Source organism: Arabidopsis lyrata (assembly GCF_000004255.2).
Source record: "Arabidopsis lyrata subsp. lyrata unplaced genomic scaffold ARALYscaffold_2, whole genome shotgun sequence".
Taxonomy (NCBI): domain Eukaryota; kingdom Viridiplantae; phylum Streptophyta; class Magnoliopsida; order Brassicales; family Brassicaceae; genus Arabidopsis; species Arabidopsis lyrata.
In genome coordinates, this window is record NW_003302554.1 from 14,185,188 (window position 1) to 14,205,942 (window position 20,755).

General features: G+C 36.6%; 5 protein-coding genes across 7 annotated transcripts; 4 read left to right on the forward strand and 1 right to left on the reverse strand.

The window, feature by feature from the left end:
* Window positions 1-526: 526 nt before the first annotated feature.
* LOC110224243 lies at window positions 527-1,158 on the forward strand. Its single transcript, XM_021010153.1, has one exon. The coding sequence runs from the start codon at window positions 699-701 to the stop codon at window positions 897-899; it is 201 nt and encodes a 66-aa protein (XP_020865812.1). The 5' UTR covers window positions 527-698; the 3' UTR covers window positions 900-1,158.
* A 655-nt stretch (window positions 1,159-1,813) lies between these two features.
* Window positions 1,814-8,653, forward strand: LOC9324816 (paired amphipathic helix protein Sin3-like 4). Of its 2 annotated transcripts, none has more exons than XM_021034686.1 (22): window positions 1,814-1,947; window positions 2,430-2,588; window positions 2,691-2,880; window positions 2,946-3,044; window positions 3,132-3,293; window positions 3,383-3,695; window positions 3,798-3,928; window positions 4,002-4,077; window positions 4,160-4,189; window positions 4,268-4,488; window positions 4,577-4,731; window positions 4,818-4,945; window positions 5,035-5,289; window positions 5,377-6,009; window positions 6,103-6,191; window positions 6,348-6,917; window positions 7,002-7,102; window positions 7,195-7,333; window positions 7,420-7,572; window positions 7,667-7,833; window positions 7,924-8,023; window positions 8,118-8,653. In XM_021034686.1, the coding sequence occupies exons 2-22, from the start codon at window positions 2,449-2,451 to the stop codon at window positions 8,277-8,279; spliced, it is 4,014 nt and encodes a 1,337-aa protein (XP_020890345.1). In that variant the 5' UTR covers window positions 1,814-1,947; window positions 2,430-2,448; the 3' UTR covers window positions 8,280-8,653. The 2 variants fall into 2 exon arrangements, with proteins under 2 accessions (XP_020890345.1, XP_020890346.1); XM_021034687.1 differs by having other exon boundaries at window positions 2,435-2,588.
* Window positions 8,654-9,539: 886 nt separating this feature from the next.
* On the forward strand, window positions 9,540-10,474 carry LOC9323337. Its single transcript, XM_002887227.2, has 2 exons — window positions 9,540-9,958; window positions 10,060-10,474. Exons 1-2 carry the CDS (start codon window positions 9,630-9,632, stop codon window positions 10,337-10,339), a joined length of 609 nt encoding a protein of 202 aa, XP_002887273.1. The 5' UTR covers window positions 9,540-9,629; the 3' UTR covers window positions 10,340-10,474.
* Window positions 10,475-12,079: 1,605 nt separating this feature from the next.
* LOC9323339 (DExH-box ATP-dependent RNA helicase DExH15 chloroplastic) lies at window positions 12,080-16,488 on the reverse strand. Its single transcript, XM_002888707.2, has 7 exons — window positions 15,942-16,488; window positions 15,578-15,867; window positions 15,374-15,482; window positions 15,194-15,280; window positions 14,872-14,990; window positions 14,597-14,777; window positions 12,080-14,488 (listed from the first exon to the last, which is right to left on the reverse strand). Exons 1-7 carry the CDS (start codon window positions 16,437-16,439, stop codon window positions 12,236-12,238), a joined length of 3,537 nt encoding a protein of 1,178 aa, XP_002888753.1. The 5' UTR covers window positions 16,440-16,488; the 3' UTR covers window positions 12,080-12,235.
* A 40-nt stretch (window positions 16,489-16,528) lies between these two features.
* Window positions 16,529-18,285, forward strand: LOC9324817 (pyruvate dehydrogenase E1 component subunit alpha-1, mitochondrial). 2 transcript variants are annotated; one of them, XM_021034680.1, is made up of 5 exons: window positions 16,529-17,184; window positions 17,396-17,491; window positions 17,580-17,651; window positions 17,830-17,895; window positions 17,990-18,285. In XM_021034680.1, exons 2-5 carry the CDS (start codon window positions 17,405-17,407, stop codon window positions 18,038-18,040), a joined length of 276 nt encoding a protein of 91 aa, XP_020890339.1. In that variant the 5' UTR covers window positions 16,529-17,184; window positions 17,396-17,404; the 3' UTR covers window positions 18,041-18,285. The 2 variants fall into 2 exon arrangements, with proteins under 2 accessions (XP_020890339.1, XP_020890338.1); XM_021034679.1 differs by having other exon boundaries at window positions 17,830-18,285.
* The last annotated feature ends 2,470 nt before the right edge of the window (window positions 18,286-20,755 follow it).

Consider the following 20,755-nt stretch of genomic DNA (forward strand, 5'->3'; position numbering starts at 1 on the left):
TTCATTTTTCGTAAATGAAAATTTGTTTTTTTAATGATTATTAGTAAAAATTAAAATCTTATCAAGATTTTAGTAGATATTATTGAAAACGATTTCATTTACAAAAAATTAATAATTAAAAAAATAGTAATTATGGGAAATATTTAAGATTATTAATCTTTTAATAATTTGGAAATTATTTAAATTTTAAACCTTATCAACATCACTTAAATAAACCGATGTAAAGGTTAACATCATTTTTTTCAACTGAAACAAATCCTAACATCACTTAAATAAACTGATGTAAAAGTTAACATCAATTTTTGCAATTGATACATATTAACATCGATTACAATAATCGATGTAAATATTTTGGATATTAACATCGTTTAGTAATAAATCGATACAAATTATTTGCATCACCACTTTCAGAGTCACTTATTTAATGATGTAAATACTTCATTCATAACTGATGTAAATATATAAAATAAATGATGTAAAATGACCTTTTTTTGTAGTGGGAGGTGACACGGGTCTGATGGAGGAGGGCTACTGCAGCGGATCTCTCATGGTTGGGACGTCGTGGGTGGCTTCAGTTCCTCCGGCTCAACCGTCAGTCTCAAGTTGCGTTCACGGCGGAAGTTGGGGGGATTAAGGTGGGTTCGTTGTTTGCTCGGTGGTTAGCTGCAGATCCGTAGGATCTTAGAGGGCGGTTGTGGATGTCGGGTGTAAGGGTTTTGGATTTGAGCCACCATCCTTTAGATCCGCCACAACTTAGTATCCATCGAGCCGGATTGATTCGTCAAAGCTCAGGGATCTTGGTTTGTTTTTCCGGTCTGGAAGAGAGGGGTTTCCGTCCAGTGTGTCGGATTGCTTCTTCAGGATCTGATGCCGTCGATGTGCTTAGTCGGAGTGACTAGCTTTCCGGGAGACTTGTGGTGGGCTGGTTCGTCGGAGGCATGTAATGGATGGCGGAAACCGGTCTCTTTCGCCGAAATTTCACGGTCTTCGGTTGTAGCCACAAAACTGTGGGTCTTGAGCCCGCCGGATTTCAGGTTCCGGTTGCTCTGCGGGCATCTATCAACAAACGGCGAACCTCTTTTGTTTTTCCGGTGAATTGCCGATTTCCTTTTTTGTAACTGGATTGGACTTTTGTAGATTCGGCCCAAGCCCATTTGGGAGAAATTTTTTAATAAAAGTTAAAAAAAAAAAACTGGCAAAATTCTTTTCTTTTTTTTTTGGGCAAAACTGGCAAAATTCTTTTCTAGATCATAAATAGCCTCGAATTTACTAATTCTAGCACATGACATTGATAGTTAAATTTTCCTAACCTTCCTATTATACCCTCACCATCACCCAAAAATAACAAAATTACCACTACACAAAACCCGAATTGCAAGGTCCCAAAATAACCAAAATCCAATCCTCTAGCTCCTGCGCCCTAATCCCCCAATTAACCTCACCGGCTATAACCGGTTACTCTACCTATAAGCAACCTAGCAACGGCTGTCTCTAAGTTGTATTTCATATTTTTTTTTAATTCTTTATTTTCTATCATCGATACAATATATGTCTACATAAGTTTCCTTTTAAAATAAAAATTATATTTCATAATAATAATATATGGTGAAGGAAAAGGAAACAATAAGAGGAAAAATGTTTTTTCTTTTGGGTAATTAAGTAAAAAAACAAATGGTCTTAATTAATATTACAATAATTATTACGCAACATCATATAATAACGAAAAATAAATTACATTACATTTAAGAAGAAGTAAAAAATTAAAAAAGATAAAAACGTTGAGAAGTCTCTTCTCTCATCTTCACCATAAAGAATTTTAACTTGTGTCTTATTTCTTTTTAGTTCTGTCTGCAAAAATTTGGTTTAAAGTCTTGTCTTTGTGGGTTTGTTTCCGTGTGCGGTAAGGAGGAAGCTTGTGCTTGTAGACTTGTGTCTCTGCAAAATTCGGTAACTCTACGATCATCGTTCTCTTTTTATCTTTCGAAGCGTTTTTTTTTTTCTTCTCTTCTCATTCTTATCTTGAAGCGCCGTAATGTGAATTAAGTTTTAAGATCGAATTTTTCAGCTTCATTGTTTTTTAACTCTTTTCTCGATTTTGCTTTGATTGTTCTCTACTTGCTAGATCTACTGCTTTAGTTTGAGATTGTTTTGTAGAGTTCGATTTATTTGGATTGTTCTTCAAGATGTGGTTTCTTGATTAAAAGATCAAAAGGATTGATTTTTATTTTTTTGCTCTGTAGCTGAAGTTTAGAGATTGAATTTTACATGAATCCTCAAATTCGAAGACTTGTTGTTATCTTATTGATGCTAAATTTTCAATCGAATTGCTCAAATTCAAAGTCTTTAGTTTGGTGAATTGAGTTTGCTTCGAGATGTACAGTGATCTATTTTGCTGCTAAATTTTTTTTTGGGTTCTTTGGTTAATGAAGCTCAGGCAAATTATAAACAATGGTTGGAGGAAGTAGTGTGCAGAAGCTAACTACTAATGATGCACTTGCGTATCTCAAGGCTGTCAAAGATAAATTTCAAGATAAACGTGATAAATACGATGAGTTTCTTGAGGTTATGAAAGATTTTAAAGCTCAGAGGTATAGTTTTTTTTTTTTTTTGCTGCTTCTTGTTAATAATGCTTGGTTTTTTTTGCTCTCTTTAGTTCAATTTTGAATCTGATGTTATTTTTGTCATTGTAGAGTTGATACTACTGGTGTTATCTTAAGGGTGAAAGAACTCTTCAAAGGGAACAGGGAACTGATTTTGGGGTTCAATACTTTCTTGCCAAAGGGTTTCGAGATAACTCTCCGACCCGAGGATGACCAACCTGCTGCGCCAAAGAAGCCTGTTGAGTTTGAGGAAGCTATTAGTTTTGTCAACAAGATTAAGGTAGAAGATTTTATATGGTGCATTTCACCTTTTTTCCTCTTTGCTAACTATCATTTTATCTGCAGACAAGGTTTCAAGGCGATGATCGTGTATACAAATCGTTTTTAGACATTTTGAACATGTATAGAAAGGAAAACAAGTCCATTACTGAGGTTTACCAAGAGGTGTGTGTTTGTGCCCATTTGTGGTACAGTGTTTATTCATTTTTGTGGTTGTCATTTTTGTCGTAGTTTGATATGTTTAACTTGTAGGTGGCTATCCTTTTCCGGGACCATCACGATTTGCTTGTGGAATTCACTCACTTTCTCCCTGATACTTCAGCAACTGCGTCTACTAATGATTCTCTAAAAATGCCAGTACGTGATAGAGGCATTAAGTCTCTTCCCAACATGCGTCAAATAGATCTTGATAAGGTTTCTTTCTGTTTTTCTTTAAATCGTTGTTCACTATGCAATCGAAAATTCGATTCTTAGAGGCATCACTTCTTTGGATATTGTTACAGAAGGACCGGATTATTACTTCGCTTCCTGACCGTGCCCTCAAAACCGAACATATGGACGTAGACCATGAGAGATCTTTGTTGAAAGATAGTAAAGAAGATGTGAGACGCATTGACAAAAAGAATGATTACATGGATGACAGAGATAGGAAAGATTACAGAGGTCTTGAACATGATAGCCATAAAGAGCATTTCTTCAACAACAAAAAGAAATTGATACTAAAGGATGATGATTCTGCTGAAATGTCAAATCAAGCTAGGGAAGGAGACAAGTTTTATGGAGCCATTCCCAGTTCATCTACTTATGATGAAAAAGGTGCTACGAAAAGCAGATCACTCTTATGAATAGTTAAGAGTGAGTTCATGCAGCCTTGTCTGCTATTTGTTGTGTTCTTGAATTGTCTTTATGTGATGACAGGTCATAGCCAAGAACTTGCTTTTGTTGATAGAGTGAAGGCAAAGCTTGATACCGCGGAAAACCAGGAGTTCTTACGATGTCTTAATCTCTATTCAAAGGAGATAATCAGCCAACCGGAATTGCAATCTTTGGTATGCTTTGATTATGAAAAATCTTATGACTTTACCTGTCAATGACTCATGAACATATATATTCTTGTATTAGGTGAGCGATTTAATTGGAGTATATCCAGACCTTATGGACGCCTTCAGAGTCTTTTTGGCTCAGTGTGACAAGAATGGTAATTTTGAGGCAAACTTGTGCTTTCTCTTCTTACGCTCGCCAGTTAAAGATTTGACCCTTTTTTGTTTTTATTTCTGCAGATGGATTACTCTCTGGTATCGTTTCTAAGAGTAAGTCTAGCTATTTTTGTGATGTTGCTCTCCAGACGTATTCAATTGACTCTAACCATTGGATTGCTGTGACTATAGAATCCTTGTGGAGCGAAGGCAAATGTCCTCAACCTACTAAGTCACAGGACAAAGATACAGACCGAGAACGTGAGAAGATTGAAAGGTATAGAGAAAGAGACCGCGAGAAGGAGAGGCTTGAAAAGGCGGCAGCGAGTCAGAAATGGGCTAAACCTATCAGTGAGCTAGATCTCTCGAACTGTGAACAGTGCACACCTAGTTATCGGCGACTTCCAAAGAATGTATGGTGCTAATCACTAACAAATCTTCACCTCTTTGTTTATCTTTTTTGCTTCATTAGTTAAATGTACATATTTTGTTTTCTTGCAGTATCCAATTCCTATAGCAAGCCAAAAAATGGAGATTGGTAGCCAAGTGCTTAATGATCATTGGGTCTCCGTCACCTCAGGAAGCGAAGATTATTCATTTAAACACATGCGTAAGAACCAGTATGAAGAGAGCCTATTCAAATGTGAAGATGACAGGTTAGTGATTAATGTGTATTTATTTGTTATGTGCTTTCTTGGAATAGTTTTGATTTGGTAAATATTTGTTTGTTGCTGAGCTTTAGGTTTGAGCTAGACATGTTATTAGAGTCTGTGATCTCTGCTACGAATAGAGTGGAAGAGTTATTGGCAAAGATTAACAGTAATGAATTGAAAACCGACACTCCCATCTGCATCGAGGATCACCTCACAGGTATATTGAGCTCTTCTCTTATAGCAGAGCTGATATTCTGAATTCTTTTCCTTCTGACTAATGCATATTGTTTTGTTATTATCTTGTAGCTCTAAACCTAAGATGCATAGAACGGTTATATGGTGACCACGGGCTCGATGTGTTGGATTTGTTAAAGAAGAATGCATATCTTGCTTTACCAGTAATACTAACCCGTTTGAAACAAAAGCAAGAAGAGTGGGCAAGGTGTCGTACTGAGTTTAACAAAGTATGGGCTGACATATATACAAAGAACTACCACAGATCGCTTGATCATCGCAGTTTTTATTTCAAACAGCAGGATTCAAAGAATCTGAGTACAAAAGGTTTTTCTCGTTACCCATTTCTCGTAAAATCTACTTTCAAAGTGTTTTTGAAGTTCTTATGTATACTAATACTATCTTTCACTGCAGCATTGCTGGCAGAGATAAAAGAGATCTCTGAAAAGAAGCGAGGCGAAGATGATGCACTTCTTGCTCTTGCGGCTGGAAATAGACGAACCATTTCTTCCAATATGAGTTTTGATTATCCGGATCCTGATCTTCACGAAGATTTGTATCAGCTGATCAAGTATTCATGTGGAGAAATGTGTTCAACAGAACAGTTAGATAAGGTAATGAAGGTATGGACAGAATTTTTGGAACCAATATTTGGTGTTCCTTCTCGCCCTCAAGGTGCCGAAGACCGAGAAGATGCTGTCAAGTCTACGAACCAAGACCGAGAAGATGCTGTCAGTCCTCAAAATGGAGCTAGTATTGCCAACTCTATGCGTTCAAATGGCCCTCGAAAAGGAAATGAAAATAATCAAGTGCGGCAAGCTAGTGAGTTGGATAAAGATGTCACTTCTAGTAAAACCTCAGATGTCTTATTATCATGTGACAACAACACTCAGAATGATAAAATGCCGAAGAATCTGACCACACCTGACGAAAGACCGGAAACCAAACAAGCTGTTTCTATTGAATGTGCCCACAACTCAAATGCACTGCCTGTGGATGGATTGTTACCTCAAAGGAATGGAAAAATCAGCAATTTATCCATTGCCGGTAAGAATTTTAACTCTTGTTTGGTAGTTCTCATGGATTTTTTTTTCTTGTTTTTCGATGATGAGTTGTATCCTTTCCTTTTATACTCGCCAGGGCTTAGCAATAGCAATCCAAAACCTAGTGCATTAACCAGTGGAACGGAGGAGTTGAAGCCAAATCACGTAAATGGGCCACGCGTAGAGGTATTGTGCATCTTGCATATATTGAAATATTGATCTGAAACAATCTTCCCTACTCTTTACACTAGTTCTTAGAGTTTGCAATTCTTTAAATGATAACATCCTTTGTCCTGAGTTTATCAAGAAATGAAAATGATATACTACTTACTTATCCAACAGATTGGCGACAACCGAGTAATTCCAAATGGGACATTGGCAGAAACATCGAATAAGCAAACATCTAACGAAGGGTTCGCTGGGGAAACCAAAGTCGAAAGAGAGGAGGGTGAACTTTCTCCAACAGGAGAGTTTGAGGAAGATAATTTTGCAGTTCATGGAGAGAATGACATGGAGGCTCTCAGCAAAAGTAAGGAGAATGATGCTACTGCAGATGATGAAGGTGATGCAAGTGCTCCAAGATCATCAGATGGCAGTGGAAACACATCTCAGAACGGTGATGTTTCTGGAACTGACTCTGGTGATGGTGAAGATTGTTATCGCGAAGATGATTTGGACCATAATAAGGCAGAAAGCGAAGGTGAGGCTGAAGAAGGTATGTCGGATGCCCATGATGATACTGAAGGAGATAGGCCTGTGTTGTCCATTTCAGTAAAAAACCTGCTACATGTGAAACCTCTTGCAAAGTATGTTCCTCCAGCTTTGCGCGATAAGGACAAAGATGATTCTCGGAAGAACTCTCAAGTCTTTTATGGGAATGATTCTTTCTATGTTCTTTTCAGGCTTCATCAGGTAAACATATCACTTTTCGGTCTGCAAATCATTGAGGCTGGAATCTTTCGTGAGGCTAACTTTTTGTGGTTACTCTGTATACAGATTTTGTATGACAGAATATTATCAGCAAAAGTCAATTCATCATCTCCAGATAGAAAGTGGAAGACCTCAAATCCAACAAACCCCGCTGATTCGTATGCCAGGTGATTTTCCCTTGCGGTTCTTTATACCAGTTAACCACAGGACACATCTATCTGTGTTGTTGCTTATACATGAAGTTTCTGTGTTGGAACAGATTTATGGATGCTCTCTACAGTTTGCTCGATGGTACATCCGATAATTCGAAGTTTGAAGATGACTGCCGAGCAATTATTGGGACCCAGTCATATGTGCTCTTCACATTAGACAAACTGATCTATAAGCTCATCAAGCATGTAGGTTTCCTTTTGATGTTTTGTTACATTCTTCATCTCTTTTTTATTCGTCACTTATGATTCAACTGACCAATGTGATCCTCCAGCTCCAAGGTGTAGCAGCTGATGAGATGTACAACAAATTACAACAGTTATATGCTTATGAGAAATCTAGAAAGCCTGAAAAGTTTCTCGATGCTGTTTATTACGAAAATGCTCGTGTGCTTCTTCCCGATGAGGATATATACCGCATTGAATGTGTAAGAAATATTTACGATTGCACAGTTTTGGACCAAGCAAGCTCATGACCAAGGAACTTCTTAAGATATGTATCTTTGTGCTTTTATTCTGCAGGAACTATCTACACCAAGCAAACTCTCTATTCAGCTTCTGGACTATGGACATGATAAGCCTGATGTGACATCCATATCCATGGACCCAACTTTTGCAGCTTACCTCCACAATGTATTCCTTTCCTATCCACCTAATGCGAAAGAGAATCCCCGAATCTATTTGAAACGGTAAATCAAGAAGATTAACTAAGGAGTATCCCATTTTTATAAACTTTATAAAGGGAACTAATCAGATGCTCTCTCTTTTTCTTTTCCCAGGAATAAGCGTAAAAATGGTGGTGACGATGAACTCTGCACCACAGATGGAGTTAAGATTATTAACGGTTTGGAATGTAAGATAACCTGCAGTTCTTCAAAGGTACAGTGCCTTTTTTCCCGCTTACCACTCTGATTTTCCATAATAGCAACCTTAAACTTGTCTTTTAAAAAGAATTGTCTGGTATCTCCTTCAGGTCTCCTATGTATTAGACACAGAGGATGTGTTACATCGTTCTAAGAGGAGGAAATTTTTGAACCAAAGCGGTTTACCACTCAGACAGGATTCTGTTTGCAGTGGTTCTTTAATCAGGCAAAGGAGAATACAAAGATACCAAAAACTTCTCACTGGCCAATAACATCTCACCTACCACCAGCAAACACTCGGGAATAGAGCAACGTCGCACTCTTTTGGAGACAAAAAGGTTGCCATTCTTTGCTTGTTATACTCAGCGTTGAGCTTTGTCAGAAGAGAAGAAATGTAAGATGGCTCTTAATTACTTGTGTTGCTGCCTCTGGTCCCTGTTGTATTCTCACAGAAAATAAAAAGGGAGGGAGGGGAAGATCGAAGGATTAACTGCGCAAGCCTTCAAGTCTTGTTTCCCATAATTGTGTACATAAACTTTTTGTATGTTGTTGTAACATTATTAACTCAAATTTCTTCTTTGTTAACTCCTATTCTTTCCAACATTAATCATGCACCTGAATGAAAAATTTGTTCTGGTATCCCCAATTCTTACATATGCACATTCCAGGCTCTTATGTTTTTTAGCCTTTGGGTCGTCACTAAAGACAGCTAATGTGTAGTCTCTTTAACCGGCAAGCTCATCTAGCTGCTCTTCTTGATTGCCGTTTCGAGGATTAATCAGCTTCATATACCTCTGGTTTGCAATTTTCTTAACAACATTTTCAGAATTTCAAAAGGGGATGCTTTTGTGTTGTAATGAAGAGAGCAAATTTATTAACTTTTCACCAAAAAGATCTGACTGGAGTATACAAGAATTAAGAACCCACATATAAGCTCTTGAGAGAGCCCTAAATTAAGTCATTTAGAGAATTGTGTTCCTAGAAAATGGGAATCATAAAATTGTCTTTGATATAATTCTGAGATATATTTGGTACTTAGATTTCTCACGATGTAGAATATACCTTTCCATAGTCTAGAGGAATATCAATTGTGACTCAGGCGAAGAGGAGAAAGTTTCGACGTTGCAGCTAGAACCGTTCCAAGATCATGGAGGTTCTAATACAATAGAAGAGAGTAAAGAAGTTCATGCTAACGTATCAATGGCCATGGAATAAAATCGAAACCCTAACGTATCAATGCTAACACAAACGACGACGCCGTTAACTAAATCAATCTTTTTGTTAATGATTTATTTCTTAATTTATTATTATTATTTTTTTAATCTCTATATATATTCTATGACATGGCACATTCATATAAAAAATTCGAAATAGAAAGGAAAGTACTCTTAAGGAAAAAGAATATAGAAAAATGGAAATACTAGATAGCTTCCAAAATCAAGAAATAGAAAACACTTATAAAAAAGTAAATTATCCAAAATAATATGTATTATATGTTCTATATATAAAACTCGTTCCTAATCATTTACCAAAAAAAAAAAACTCGTTCCTAATCATAATATACAGTCTCAAAACATTTATCAAACTTATCTTCCTCAAAAATCAGTCGCACGCGTAACAGTATGGGACAAGATTCGTTCTGCGATCAGATCACCTTCCTGTTCTTTCTCGCTTATATCATCATGTTGGCTATTGTTACTATTATTGGTCTTCCAGCTTCTATGGTTATTACAATCATACAAGGTTCTCACGAGATCCCTGTGCCGAAAATAGAATTAGCTTCTATGGATTTCACGGTGCACAATATTACACAAACTCGTCTTAGTGCAAATTGGGATTTGTCCATAAGAATCCCTGATGATCTTCCTGGTCAGTATATATGTCTTCAAGGAGACCTTCAAGCTTCCTTTCTTTACAAGAATGTTACTCTTGCTACCTCATCCCCTCAAAAGTAAGCAATTTATTTCCTACTATTTTTTATTACCTAAACCGGTTTTAAATTCTTTAATCTGTTTGTATTTTCGGAACTAATTGAATCTTCTATATGATCAGATACTACAATCTCAGATACCGAAATCCGCAACTTCTTACGGTTTCAGCTCTTCTTTCCGATGAAGATATTAGCAGTTCGATTGGAAAAGAGATTATAGAAGATATAAAAAAGAAGAAGGAAGTGCAGTTTGTATCGCGGTTTTCTCTAACTGATTGTAGAAAAAATACAACAGGAGTTATGAGTTATGTGTGCGATGAAGTCACCTTGAGGTTCGAACCTGGATCAGAGATGAAGGCGACTACTGTGTTTGGGAACTATCCCAACTGCATCAATATTTGACCAAAGCCCATGTCACCACTAATTCATTGATTTTTTCTTTTTTCTGTTATTCAACAATCAACAGTTCATTGTTAAGTTTGCAAAACAAGAGGCTTTGTTTGAATCATAAATTTGGATTTTATTTAGTTATCTAGATTTTGTTAGATTTTTAATAGTGTTTGAAGTTTTTTAGTGAATTTTTTTTCTAGTTTTTTAGAGCTATTAAAATCCAATTTTTAGATTTTTAAATTCTTTTTTAAAAAGATTTTCAGTTAACGTATTTTGTATTAAAAAAAACAAATACGTTACATATCTTAGAATTACTTTTCCAACAATTATCCCAAGAAGTTTTCAATTCATACGAGACTGACTATATCATAACTCATTCAAATATACGTTAATTCTTAAATGAATTCTTCAAATAAACAAATATTTGATTAGTTAATACTCCCTCCGTTTCGTTTTAGCTGTCGTTTAAGGTTTTTTCACACAAATTAAGAAAAACATTAAATTTTCTGTTTTACCCTTTATTAATATTTTTTATAAAAAATATCATTGGCCAAAACATTAAAATAATATGGATAAAACTGGAATTTTCACCAAACATATGCATTGAAAACCTAAAACGACAACTATTATGAAACAAAATTTAAATCATAAAACGACAACTAAATTAAAACGGAGGGAGTATGTATTATTCAAATTTATATTTTCACCTGAATTATTTAAATAAACAAATATTTGATACAAGAGTTGGATAAACCCTACATTAATAACTCTTTTTTTTTCTTTAGATTTTTCCTAATCATACTCTTAGAGATGGTATTAAATATTATATATACACACACACATATGTTTATAGAAGACATTAGTTACGATCTTTAACATTATCAAGCTCTCTCATATTTTTTTTGCACTCGAAAAATATATTGCGCATACAATGGAACACGACGAAGAACCGCACAATAAACAAGCTAAATATCGGACGATTGTTGTTCCGAGGTCTGTTGTTGTTCCGTGATCAAGGCTGTTTTTACGATAGCCTTGATCTCCGCTTTTATTGGCCTTATGGTTTATCTAGCCAAACATAGTGGTCGCGGATATCTGGACCCATTGCCACCGTCGTCACCAGTGAGACCGGAAATAGAATTAACTTGTATGGATTTCACGGTGCTTTATATTACACAGACACGTCTTAGTGCAAAGTGGGACTTGTCGATAAGGATCCCTTACTATCTTCCTGATAGCTATATATGTCTTAATGGAGATATTCAAGCTTCCTTGCGTTACAAGAATGTCATTATTGCTACCTCATCCATACAAAAGTAAGCAAAATACTTCTTTTTTCATAATTCATAATATGTTTTAGAACTAAATGAATCCTCTGTGTTAATAGATACAACAATCTCCGATACCGTTCGGCTCAGCTTCTTAAGGTTTCAGTTGTTGTTTCCGAAAAAGATATCAGTGGATTGATTGGGAAAGACATAATGGAAGATGTCAAAGAGAAGAAGAAAGTGCGTTTCGGGTCGCGGGTTTTAATTACGGATTGCAGAAGAAATATGGCAGAAAATATGCGTTTTGGATGCCATGAAGTCACCTTGCGGTTCGAACCTGGATCAGAGATGAAAGCGACTATGTTTGGGAACCACCCAACATGTTTCAATTTTTGACCAAAGTCCACTTCATCACCAATTCATTGTTTAGTGTTTTCTTGTTTCTTTCACCAATTCATTGTTAAGTTTGCAAACTTTAATTATGTATTTTTTTGTTCTCCTATTCTTTCCAACATCAATCCTTAATGAAATTTTTTTCTTGTATCCCAAATTCTTACATATGCACGTCTTGCACATTCCAGGCTCTAATGTTTTTTTGCCTTTGGGTTGTCACTAAAGACAGAGCTAATGTGTAGTTTCTTTAACCGGCAAGCTCACTGATTGGTGGACGGTCCATGATATCTGCTGCAGCTGCTGCACTACGTTGCAGGACCGGGTCAATATCAGGCAACTTAGGAATCTGAGCTAAGAGATCAATTGTGCGTCGTAACAGACGAGCAAGATCGCCTTCGTCCATTGCACATTCCATCATCATTTCTTTCCAACTTAATCCAGAAGCCCAAGCTTCAACCATACCAGAGAACTGAACGTCCAAACAACATGGAATCATAACCTCGTGCTTCTCTTGAAGCTTTATAAGAGAGATTCTTTGGTCTTCTAAGAAATTAACCATGTCTACTACGGTATCAGATGGCTCGTATATATAGTTGTTGTCTCTCCAAGGTCGAACTTTTATGCCTTCCGAAACTAAACTTGCACATACACCAGCTAGTTCAGGAGGCTTGAGATCCACCAGGGCTTTGTTCCGCAGCACCATTGCAAGCCAAAGCTCGTTTTCTCCTCGAATTGCAGCAGCGGTTTCTCCCAGAGGAAATATCAAGTGTGTGTTAATGTCCAATGCTCTGCTTTCGTGAATCACGTTGCTTATGCGCATGAAATCTTTCCAACCAGACGGTTCGATCTGCTCCAAACGGTTTATAAGACGTCTCGATCTTGCCTTGAGCCGTTTCATCTTCTCAACCGTCAAGTTAGCATTCTCTAGAATTTTCTTATATTCTCTGAACCCTGCTGACCGGGACATCTTCTTCTTCAAACGAAACACTTTTCTCCTTTGTTCCTTGTATTGTTCCGTCGCGTTATCATACTCTTCGGACATATGTAACACCTCATCTTCGTCAGAAAGGCTGCTTAGGACAGGTACGTTTAAACTCCAGGACCATGTCTCTAGAGATCCTTCCAATCTCCACAAACTTCCAAGTTCAGATTCAGCTAGTTTATCCCACTGCATATCTGCTTTATCCAGGAGAGTTTTCATGATTTCTCGAGGCAAAGCATCTCCAAGCGCTAGAGAAATGTTAGGAAAACCAGTTCTGTAGACAGTCCTAACCCACTTCTCAGTAAAGAGATACCATGAGTTATCAGAGCCAAGGGCCACATAGTAAGACGGTTTAACATTAGGCTTTCCAGGTTCATCAGCCGCCGGCTCATCCTCGATTACGTTTAATGCAAACGACTCATCCAAAGACATCATCTTCTGAAGTTTGGAACCCTGAAATGAATCAATATGTCCCAAGTAAATAGCAGGGACTGACTGCTGCCTCTCTTCAGAATCCTTGAACTCCAAACAAATAAATGGTAAGTTCCCCTCTTCCATCCCTTTTAAGAGCGGTTTTAGAGCTGAGAACCTTGCGAGTTCCATTCTTCTTCGTACTTCAGCACGCTTGCGTTTCTCTTCCCGTAGCTCTTCTTTAAGTTCAGTGATCTCCTTGTAGTCCCTCGCTGATAGAAGTTTCCTACTCTTCTTATCTATTGCTTCATCGCTTATTTCAGATGACAGAATCTCGATCTTCTTGTCGATTTCAGCAAGTTCCTCCTTCGCAGCAACCGTCACATTGCTGCTCACATAGTTTCCAAAACTCTTCTCAACTAATTTCTTGGCTTCTTCCAGACTTCTCCCTGCTTGTAAGACTTTCCCGGCCTCAGTTCCACTTGATTTACGAGTAACTTTTGAACCAGCTACCAGATTCAGTACCATGCCATATGAAGCAGTAAATTGTGACACGAGAGGTTTAACTCCAGCAAAGACAAGTTTGCAGCACTCTTCGGCACCTTCAAAAGCAGTCTGAACCAGCACAGTGTAGCCCTTTTCATCAATGCCTCTGCGTCCAGCACGTCCAGCCATCTGGAACAATTCGTTAGGACCCAACTGTATTCGTTCATTACCAGCCTTTTTTGTTAGAGACGAGATAACAGCCGTTCTAGCCGGCATGTTTATTCCAGCAGCAAGTGTCTCAGTAGCAAAGACAACCTTAACAAGTCCTCGCTGAAACAGTTCCTCAATGAAAGATTTCCAAAGAGGTAGACAACCTGCATGATGAGCAGCAATTCCCCTAAGCAGTCCTTTCTCTGCACTCTCTCTCACTGCATCTGGATAAAGAACGCGAAACTTCTTCAATGCCAACTCAACCTCACTCTTCTCGCAATCATCTAAAAGCTGAAAGTTTTCAACATACTGTACAGCTGCATCACATCCTCTACGGTTGAAAATGAACCATATAGCTGGTAACATATCTTTCCCCTGGAGATGCCATAATGTGTCGCTAATTTGAGGTACCTAGAAGGCAAGACTCAGCACAGTCATTAATTTATCATGAGAAGTTAAAAATCATATTCGAGTATATAAGAAACGGCAAATGCCTAGTTTGTTAGGTAATGTTAAGACCTGTGATCGGCGAATCTTGTTTATCTCATTCTTTGAAAGAGGATAATCAGTAATGTTCACAAGGCTGTTGTAGCTGGTATCACCTACTCTCTTTTTTGACCTCCTTTTCCTGTACCCGTCATCATCATCACGGAATCTAGCTTCTGAGGCAGACAGTTGCAAATAATTGAGAGACAGCTTCCTGCTCCAATTAAATAAAGCCTCCTCCAATCATTATCAAAGAGTAATATTCTACAATACCTGTTGATGATAAAGTACAGAGTTTAACAAGTTACCTATTAACATTTGTCCCTTTCTCATCAAGCAGAGGTAATAAAGAATGTTTTGTTGAGAAGAACCAAGTTAATGGAACTGGGCGTCTTGTAGATGTTACCAACTCAGTTTTACCGTGTATCTGAGGACAAAAGACGGAAGCGGCTAGCACATCTTAGATAACCAGTGGCTAAAGAATCTAAGGATTGCTACCGTTGCAATACTAGTCGTTTACGAGAAATTGCGGTACTTCATCAGCAAAACAATATTTATGTTGCTCAACAATAGAAGATAAATGAGACGATGTTAGGTACATTGTTATAGGGAAAATGTCCACAAACTCACCTCACCAATCCAACCAGCTAATTCATCTGGATTTGCAACTGTAGCTGATAAGCATATAAGTTGAACCTCCTTTGGGCAATAAATGACCTGATCATATTCACACAGAAACCGACTGAGACACTCAACTCAACTGATAAAGCCTTTGAAGGAAAGAAAAGAAACAGTGGAAGAAGAACTCACAGTCTCCTCCCACACAGTTCCCCTAGAAATGTCACTCAAATAATGAACCTCATCCAAAACAATAGCATCAACATGAAAAAGTCCAGTCCCTGAAGAAGCCATTCCAACACTAAAAGATTTCAACACAAAAATCAAGGTTAACAGTAGCTCCTGAACAAACCAGATAAATAATAAATACACAGAGAGAGCTACAGTTTGAAATACCTTTGATACAACATATTCCGAAGAATCTCTGTAGTCATGATCACAATCTGAGCATCCTTATTGATAGCAGAGTCACCTGTGAGTAGACCAACATTATCGTCGCCAAATGTCTCCCTAAACTCACGAAACTTCTGATTAGAGAGTGCTTTAAGCGGTGTAGTATAGAACAACCGACGACCTTTAGCCACCGTAGCAACAGCAGCTGCTTCAGCAATCAAAGTCTTCCCACTACTCGTTGGAGCAGAAACCACAACAGAAGAACCTCTAAGAAAAGCTTCAATAGCCAATCTCTGTCACCAAAAATTCAGATTTTTCAATTTCAAAGAGTGATGTTAAAAACTGGAACTTTAAGCAAAAAAAAAACCTGAAACTTGTCGATTCGAAAATCGTAGATGGAAATGAGTTCATCGATATCAATCATCTCAACACCAAAATCTCGAACAAGACTACGAAGCTTCTCAACTCTCTGCCACCGGAACTCGACTCGTTCCCGAGCTGATTCCTCCGTTGGTAAATCCACCGAGAACTCGGTTTCTTCATCGTCGTCGCTATTACCAATTTCATCGGATATATTCTCGTATTCGTCTGCAGCTTCGTCGTCATCGTCATCTTCGTCTTCTTCTTCTTCTTCTTCTTCTTCTTCGTCGTCGTCGTCTTCCTCGTACTCCTCGGAGAGCTGAGACTGCGACGGTGAGAGAGAATTTAAGGAGGATTTGAAGGAGAGTTGGTTTGGATTGAGGATTAGGGATTTGGTGAAACAGAAGTTTGGGGAATGAGAGAGAGAAAGGTGCAGAGAAGGAAAATGGAAGAATTTGAAGAAGGAAGAACAAGGTGTGAGAGAGACGACGGGAAGAGTGTTCATGTTTTCAGAGCATTTCAAGATTTGATTTTTTTTTTTTTGGCTTTTGGATATTACACCCAATTAATTATTGTTTTTTTCCGAAAAAAATTAAGACTCTTTTTTTTTAAGATGGCTTGAAAATAAAAAAAAATTAGACTTTTTTTTTTTAAGATGGTTTGTGAGAATAATCATTGTTAGTGTGTTTTTTTTGTTAACTTTGTGAAATGATGTGTTGGTAGTACTGGATTAGTTTTGGTTGATTGAATGGTGTAAATGCAGATGGGATGGGAACGGCTGAGTGGATGTCGGCGAAGTCTACGGCTTATTTCAAGCGTGGAGACTATGTTCCTGGCTTGAAGGTGTGATTGATTGTCTTTTATCTTGATCTTGGAACGATGCAATATAGCTTATGTCTCTGATTGTTGTTGTACAGTAGACTAGTGCAATTTAGGATTCTACCGAAAAGTAAGATATGGGGGTAGGAAATGGAGTTTAGGATCAGTTTTTCCACACAATTTGAAAAGGAAAGGACAAATCTTTTTATATTATGTTATGCAATAAGAATGGTCTAGGTCATGGATGGGAATAGACAGAATTTTGTTCAAAGTATCTGTCTTTGTAGTTTGGAGAGTGTGACATTAAGCTAAGTCAGCTAAGTTGTGATCATCTTCTGTTGTTGTGTACTAGGTGGATGGTATGGATGCACTAGCTGTGAAGCAAGCGTGCAAGTTTGCCAAAGAATACGCACTCCAAGAATGGACCTATTGTAAGTTTGCACTATCATTTTTTCGTTCAGTCACATTACAGTTTCTTCGAAGTCTCTTTTCTTTCAAATCGGAATAACTCCAATAAGAATCTAGATTCCTCTAAACAGTTTTCTGGCATGTAGCTGTTTATGAAGTTCTACTTGTTCTGTTCTTATCAACACATCTTCGTTTAAGGGGAATGACCATCATACGTTACCTTTGTTTGAGCAGATCCTTGAGATGGACACTTATAGGTACCACGGTCACTCAATGTCTGACCCAGGAAGCACTTACCGTACATGTGATGAGATCTCAGGCGTGAGGCAGGTTAGTGAATCTCTTCTTTCTTAAATATACTGCTCAATCATTAGAATTTCGACTTTTTAATCTGTACATATGTATCTCGTGCCTTTAGGTGCGAGATCCCAAAGATAGAGTGAGAAAGTTGATCATATCTCATGACATAGCTACTGAGAAAGAGCTCAAGGTAATCACTCAGTCATAAATAAAATCCTCTCATTTTCTGACTAGAAAACAAAGGATTATTGGTCCTCAGCCAATGTCCTACTTACTTTAGGACATGGAGAAAGAAGTGAGGAAAGGAGTCGATGCAGCGGTAGCAATCACCACCAAAACTTATTATTTGCGTTAATGATTTGTTTCAGGAGAGCCCTGTACCGGATTCATCTGAGCTTTTCACAAATATATATTTAAAAGGTTTCGGAGCTGAGGTAACTTTACATATCTTCATATCCTTTGGACAACACTTGGATATGTTCTTCCACTCAACTCCTGATATATGCATTTCCTCTTTGCAATTTGCAGTCTTTTGGAGCAGATAGAAAGGAACTGAGAGCAACACTTCCATTTCCATAAACTTTAGTCGTGTTATTCCCGTCACATATCTCGTCTCTTACTTACATATATCCTAACCGCAAACTCCTGGAGGAGAATCCGGTTTCAATAAATTCAAGACAATGCAACAAAAACTTGCTCCAATCATTTTGGTTTTCTTTACTCAATTCAAGTGTAGAGCTCTTTTGTTCCCATTTTAACAACTCTTTGGGATTGTTATCAAAACGTTAATTCTTTTATTTGAAGGGACAATTATTGTCTCCAAATGTTGTTGTCTAGCAACATACTATTTCTCTACACAAATCACAGACAACAAACGTATAAAATGAGGACGTTTTTGGTCCTCTGGAAATGAAAATGTATTTGTCTTAGTAAAAGTCTTAATTTTAGAACAAAATGAAGCATAAATTTAGTTTGCCTTGGAGTTAGGATAACAGCAGAAACAAGAAGAAAAGGCAAAGAGCTCTGCTTACTACTTACTATTGGCTTTGTTTGTCTTCTAACTTAGCTGTCGGAATGTAGTAAATCTAAAGCAAGTGGAGAGGTGAAGACAAAACTCAATAAACCCGTGTTGTACTCGCCACGCAAAGCATAGTTTTGAAATTCGTAAATCATAAAATCTTCACACAACAAACAACACTTTTACAACACCAAAAAATAAAGAGAAAAGCATCTCTATCTTACCTTCTCCGTCCGTATCCTAAACGACATCATTGTATTTGTTCCACCACCTAACCTCAATTTACTTTGCTTTCTATTACTTACCAATATCTTCTTTATTACAGACAAATTGTAGTGCTAATAGTTAGAAAAAAAGAACTCAAGTAATCTTTATAAGAAGGTTGGTTCTTTATTTCTTTGTGACCACAACACTAGTATTTGCCTATTTGGTAGCCGATAGACCAGTTGAAACCTAACATTAGTTAACTCACACTAAACATGTCGACGGTATCTTAATAAAGAATATCTTCCATCACACACACAAACAAAAAAAAGAATATGTTCGGTATAAAAATATATATATATACCAATTTAGTTAAGTAGATTATGAGTGTAAATGGTAACATGAAAAAAATATTCAGCCAGATTCAGCTAGATTCAGCAATTCCGAAGTTACTATTTGCATAAAACTAAATTCAGCTGAATTCAGCTAGATTCAACAGTTTTTCCAACATCAACAGATACATAGTATGTTCATTTCAGATAAAATTTGGATTATAGCGATTCACAACTCGAATTAAAATACTTTTGATTATTAAAAATTACACATCAAATTTATATTTTAAAATAAGTTAGATCATACAAATACGATATATGAATAATTCATACACATAAAATCATTATCAGAATAAACAAGAGACATATTTATGTTCAGATATCTATAGATAATTTTAATAAATTTTAGATACTTAAATATAATTTTCCAAATTTTTGCAAAAATAACTCATACTTATGCTAAAATAATATTTAAAATATCAAATTAAAAAAATATGTTAATCATCATAATCATATTAAGGATTTAAACTACTAGAGAACAATGAAAAATCAATAAGATAATCTATACTATATTATCATGTTTATTTTTAAATTAATTTTTCAATAAAACTTTGACAAAGCTTTCTATTAATTAATTATATCTTTTTAATAGTTCAAAAATTAGATTTGAAAGAACAACTCAATTTTGCTAAAAATATATTAATTCTAGTATTTATTTATTGGTATAAGAGTTAATTAGACTATTAGATAATTTTATCTATTTTATTTAGATATTTTTCCTTAGTTATTCTATTGATATTCGTAATTATTTGACGATATTTCAGTTAAAGTCTTAATTATTTTGACAGATTCAGCTGAAAAATACAAAAAATTCAGCTAGATTCAGTGGTTACCATTTGAAAATATTAAAATTCAGCCAGATTCAGCTAAAAATCACTAACAATTCAGCCAGATTCAACAATTCAGCCAGATTTCTCAGATACCATTTAGATCCTATATAAAAAAAAAGATTATATCGTTTTTTATTCGCATCAAACGATTATACAGTGCACGCGGCAGCACTAACGAAATGAGTTTTATTTAGTCTTTAGAGCAAATGAATACATTCTGATAATTTTATTGAGTGGCACTAGTCACACACTCAACACTAGAAAACGTTGACAAATACGAAAAAAAAAAAACATTAATTAAGTGGCACCACAAAACGAGAATCTTCGTAGTGAGACACGCTCCTTACTTGTTATTCCAACAACAAAAACGTAACATAAAATACTTTTCTTTTTACTTTTTCGATAAAAGATGAAAGATCAACGTTAAAGTAAAATACTTATTAGATCCAGTTTTTCCCGATATCTTAGATAAACTTTGATTACGTATCCAAAATCTAGTATTTACTGATCCGAAAACAAGCGTGCGGCGCACGTGAGAACTGGGTTTTGATCAAACCAATCAAAAGTCTTCTCATCGTTAAATCTCAGCCGTCGATCTCCTTTATCGAGCCCATACAAACTTTTAAGACAAATCCTCCTCCAGCTGTTTCCATCGAGTTCACAGCTGGCAAAAACCGATCACAAGTTCCAAAAGCCACCATTAATACGGTACACCAACCCACAGACAATAAAGTTTAATTAATTACCGAAATCTTTGATTAAATCCCATCAGTTAGAATAGGTAATTACGTTGGGATTGATCATTAAAACGACTTAAAACACACATAACTATTCACGCGCTAAGCGCGTG

Excerpts from the sequence above, each read along its gene's own strand:
- LOC9324816 (XM_021034686.1), top strand. The coding sequence starts at position 2,449 with ATGGTTGGAGGAAGTAGTGTGCAGAAGCTAACTACTAATGATGCACTT. Across the intron at positions 6,918-7,001 it reads TTCTTTTCAGGCTTCATCAG|ATTTTGTATGACAGAATATT; the intron begins GTAAACATATCA and ends CTCTGTATACAG. Across the intron at positions 7,334-7,419 it reads TCTATAAGCTCATCAAGCAT|CTCCAAGGTGTAGCAGCTGA; the intron begins GTAGGTTTCCTT and ends GTGATCCTCCAG.
- LOC110224243 (XM_021010153.1), top strand. The coding sequence starts at position 699 with ATGTCGGGTGTAAGGGTTTTGGATTTGAGCCACCATCCTTTAGATCCG.
- LOC9324817 (XM_021034679.1), top strand. The coding sequence starts at position 17,405 with ATGGACACTTATAGGTACCACGGTCACTCAATGTCTGACCCAGGAAGC. Across the intron at positions 17,492-17,579 it reads AGATCTCAGGCGTGAGGCAG|GTGCGAGATCCCAAAGATAG; the intron begins GTTAGTGAATCT and ends TCGTGCCTTTAG. Across the intron at positions 17,652-17,829 it reads CTACTGAGAAAGAGCTCAAG|GAGAGCCCTGTACCGGATTC; the intron begins GTAATCACTCAG and ends GATTTGTTTCAG.
- LOC9323339 (XM_002888707.2), bottom strand. The coding sequence starts at position 16,439 with ATGAACACTCTTCCCGTCGTCTCTCTCACACCTTGTTCTTCCTTCTTC. Across the intron at positions 14,778-14,871 it reads AAAGGGACAAATGTTAATAG|GAAGCTGTCTCTCAATTATT; the intron begins GTAACTTGTTAA and ends TAATTGGAGCAG. Across the intron at positions 14,489-14,596 it reads ACAAGATTCGCCGATCACAG|GTACCTCAAATTAGCGACAC; the intron begins GTCTTAACATTA and ends CTTGCCTTCTAG.
- LOC9323337 (XM_002887227.2), top strand. The coding sequence starts at position 9,630 with ATGGGACAAGATTCGTTCTGCGATCAGATCACCTTCCTGTTCTTTCTC. Across the intron at positions 9,959-10,059 it reads GCTACCTCATCCCCTCAAAA|ATACTACAATCTCAGATACC; the intron begins GTAAGCAATTTA and ends CTATATGATCAG.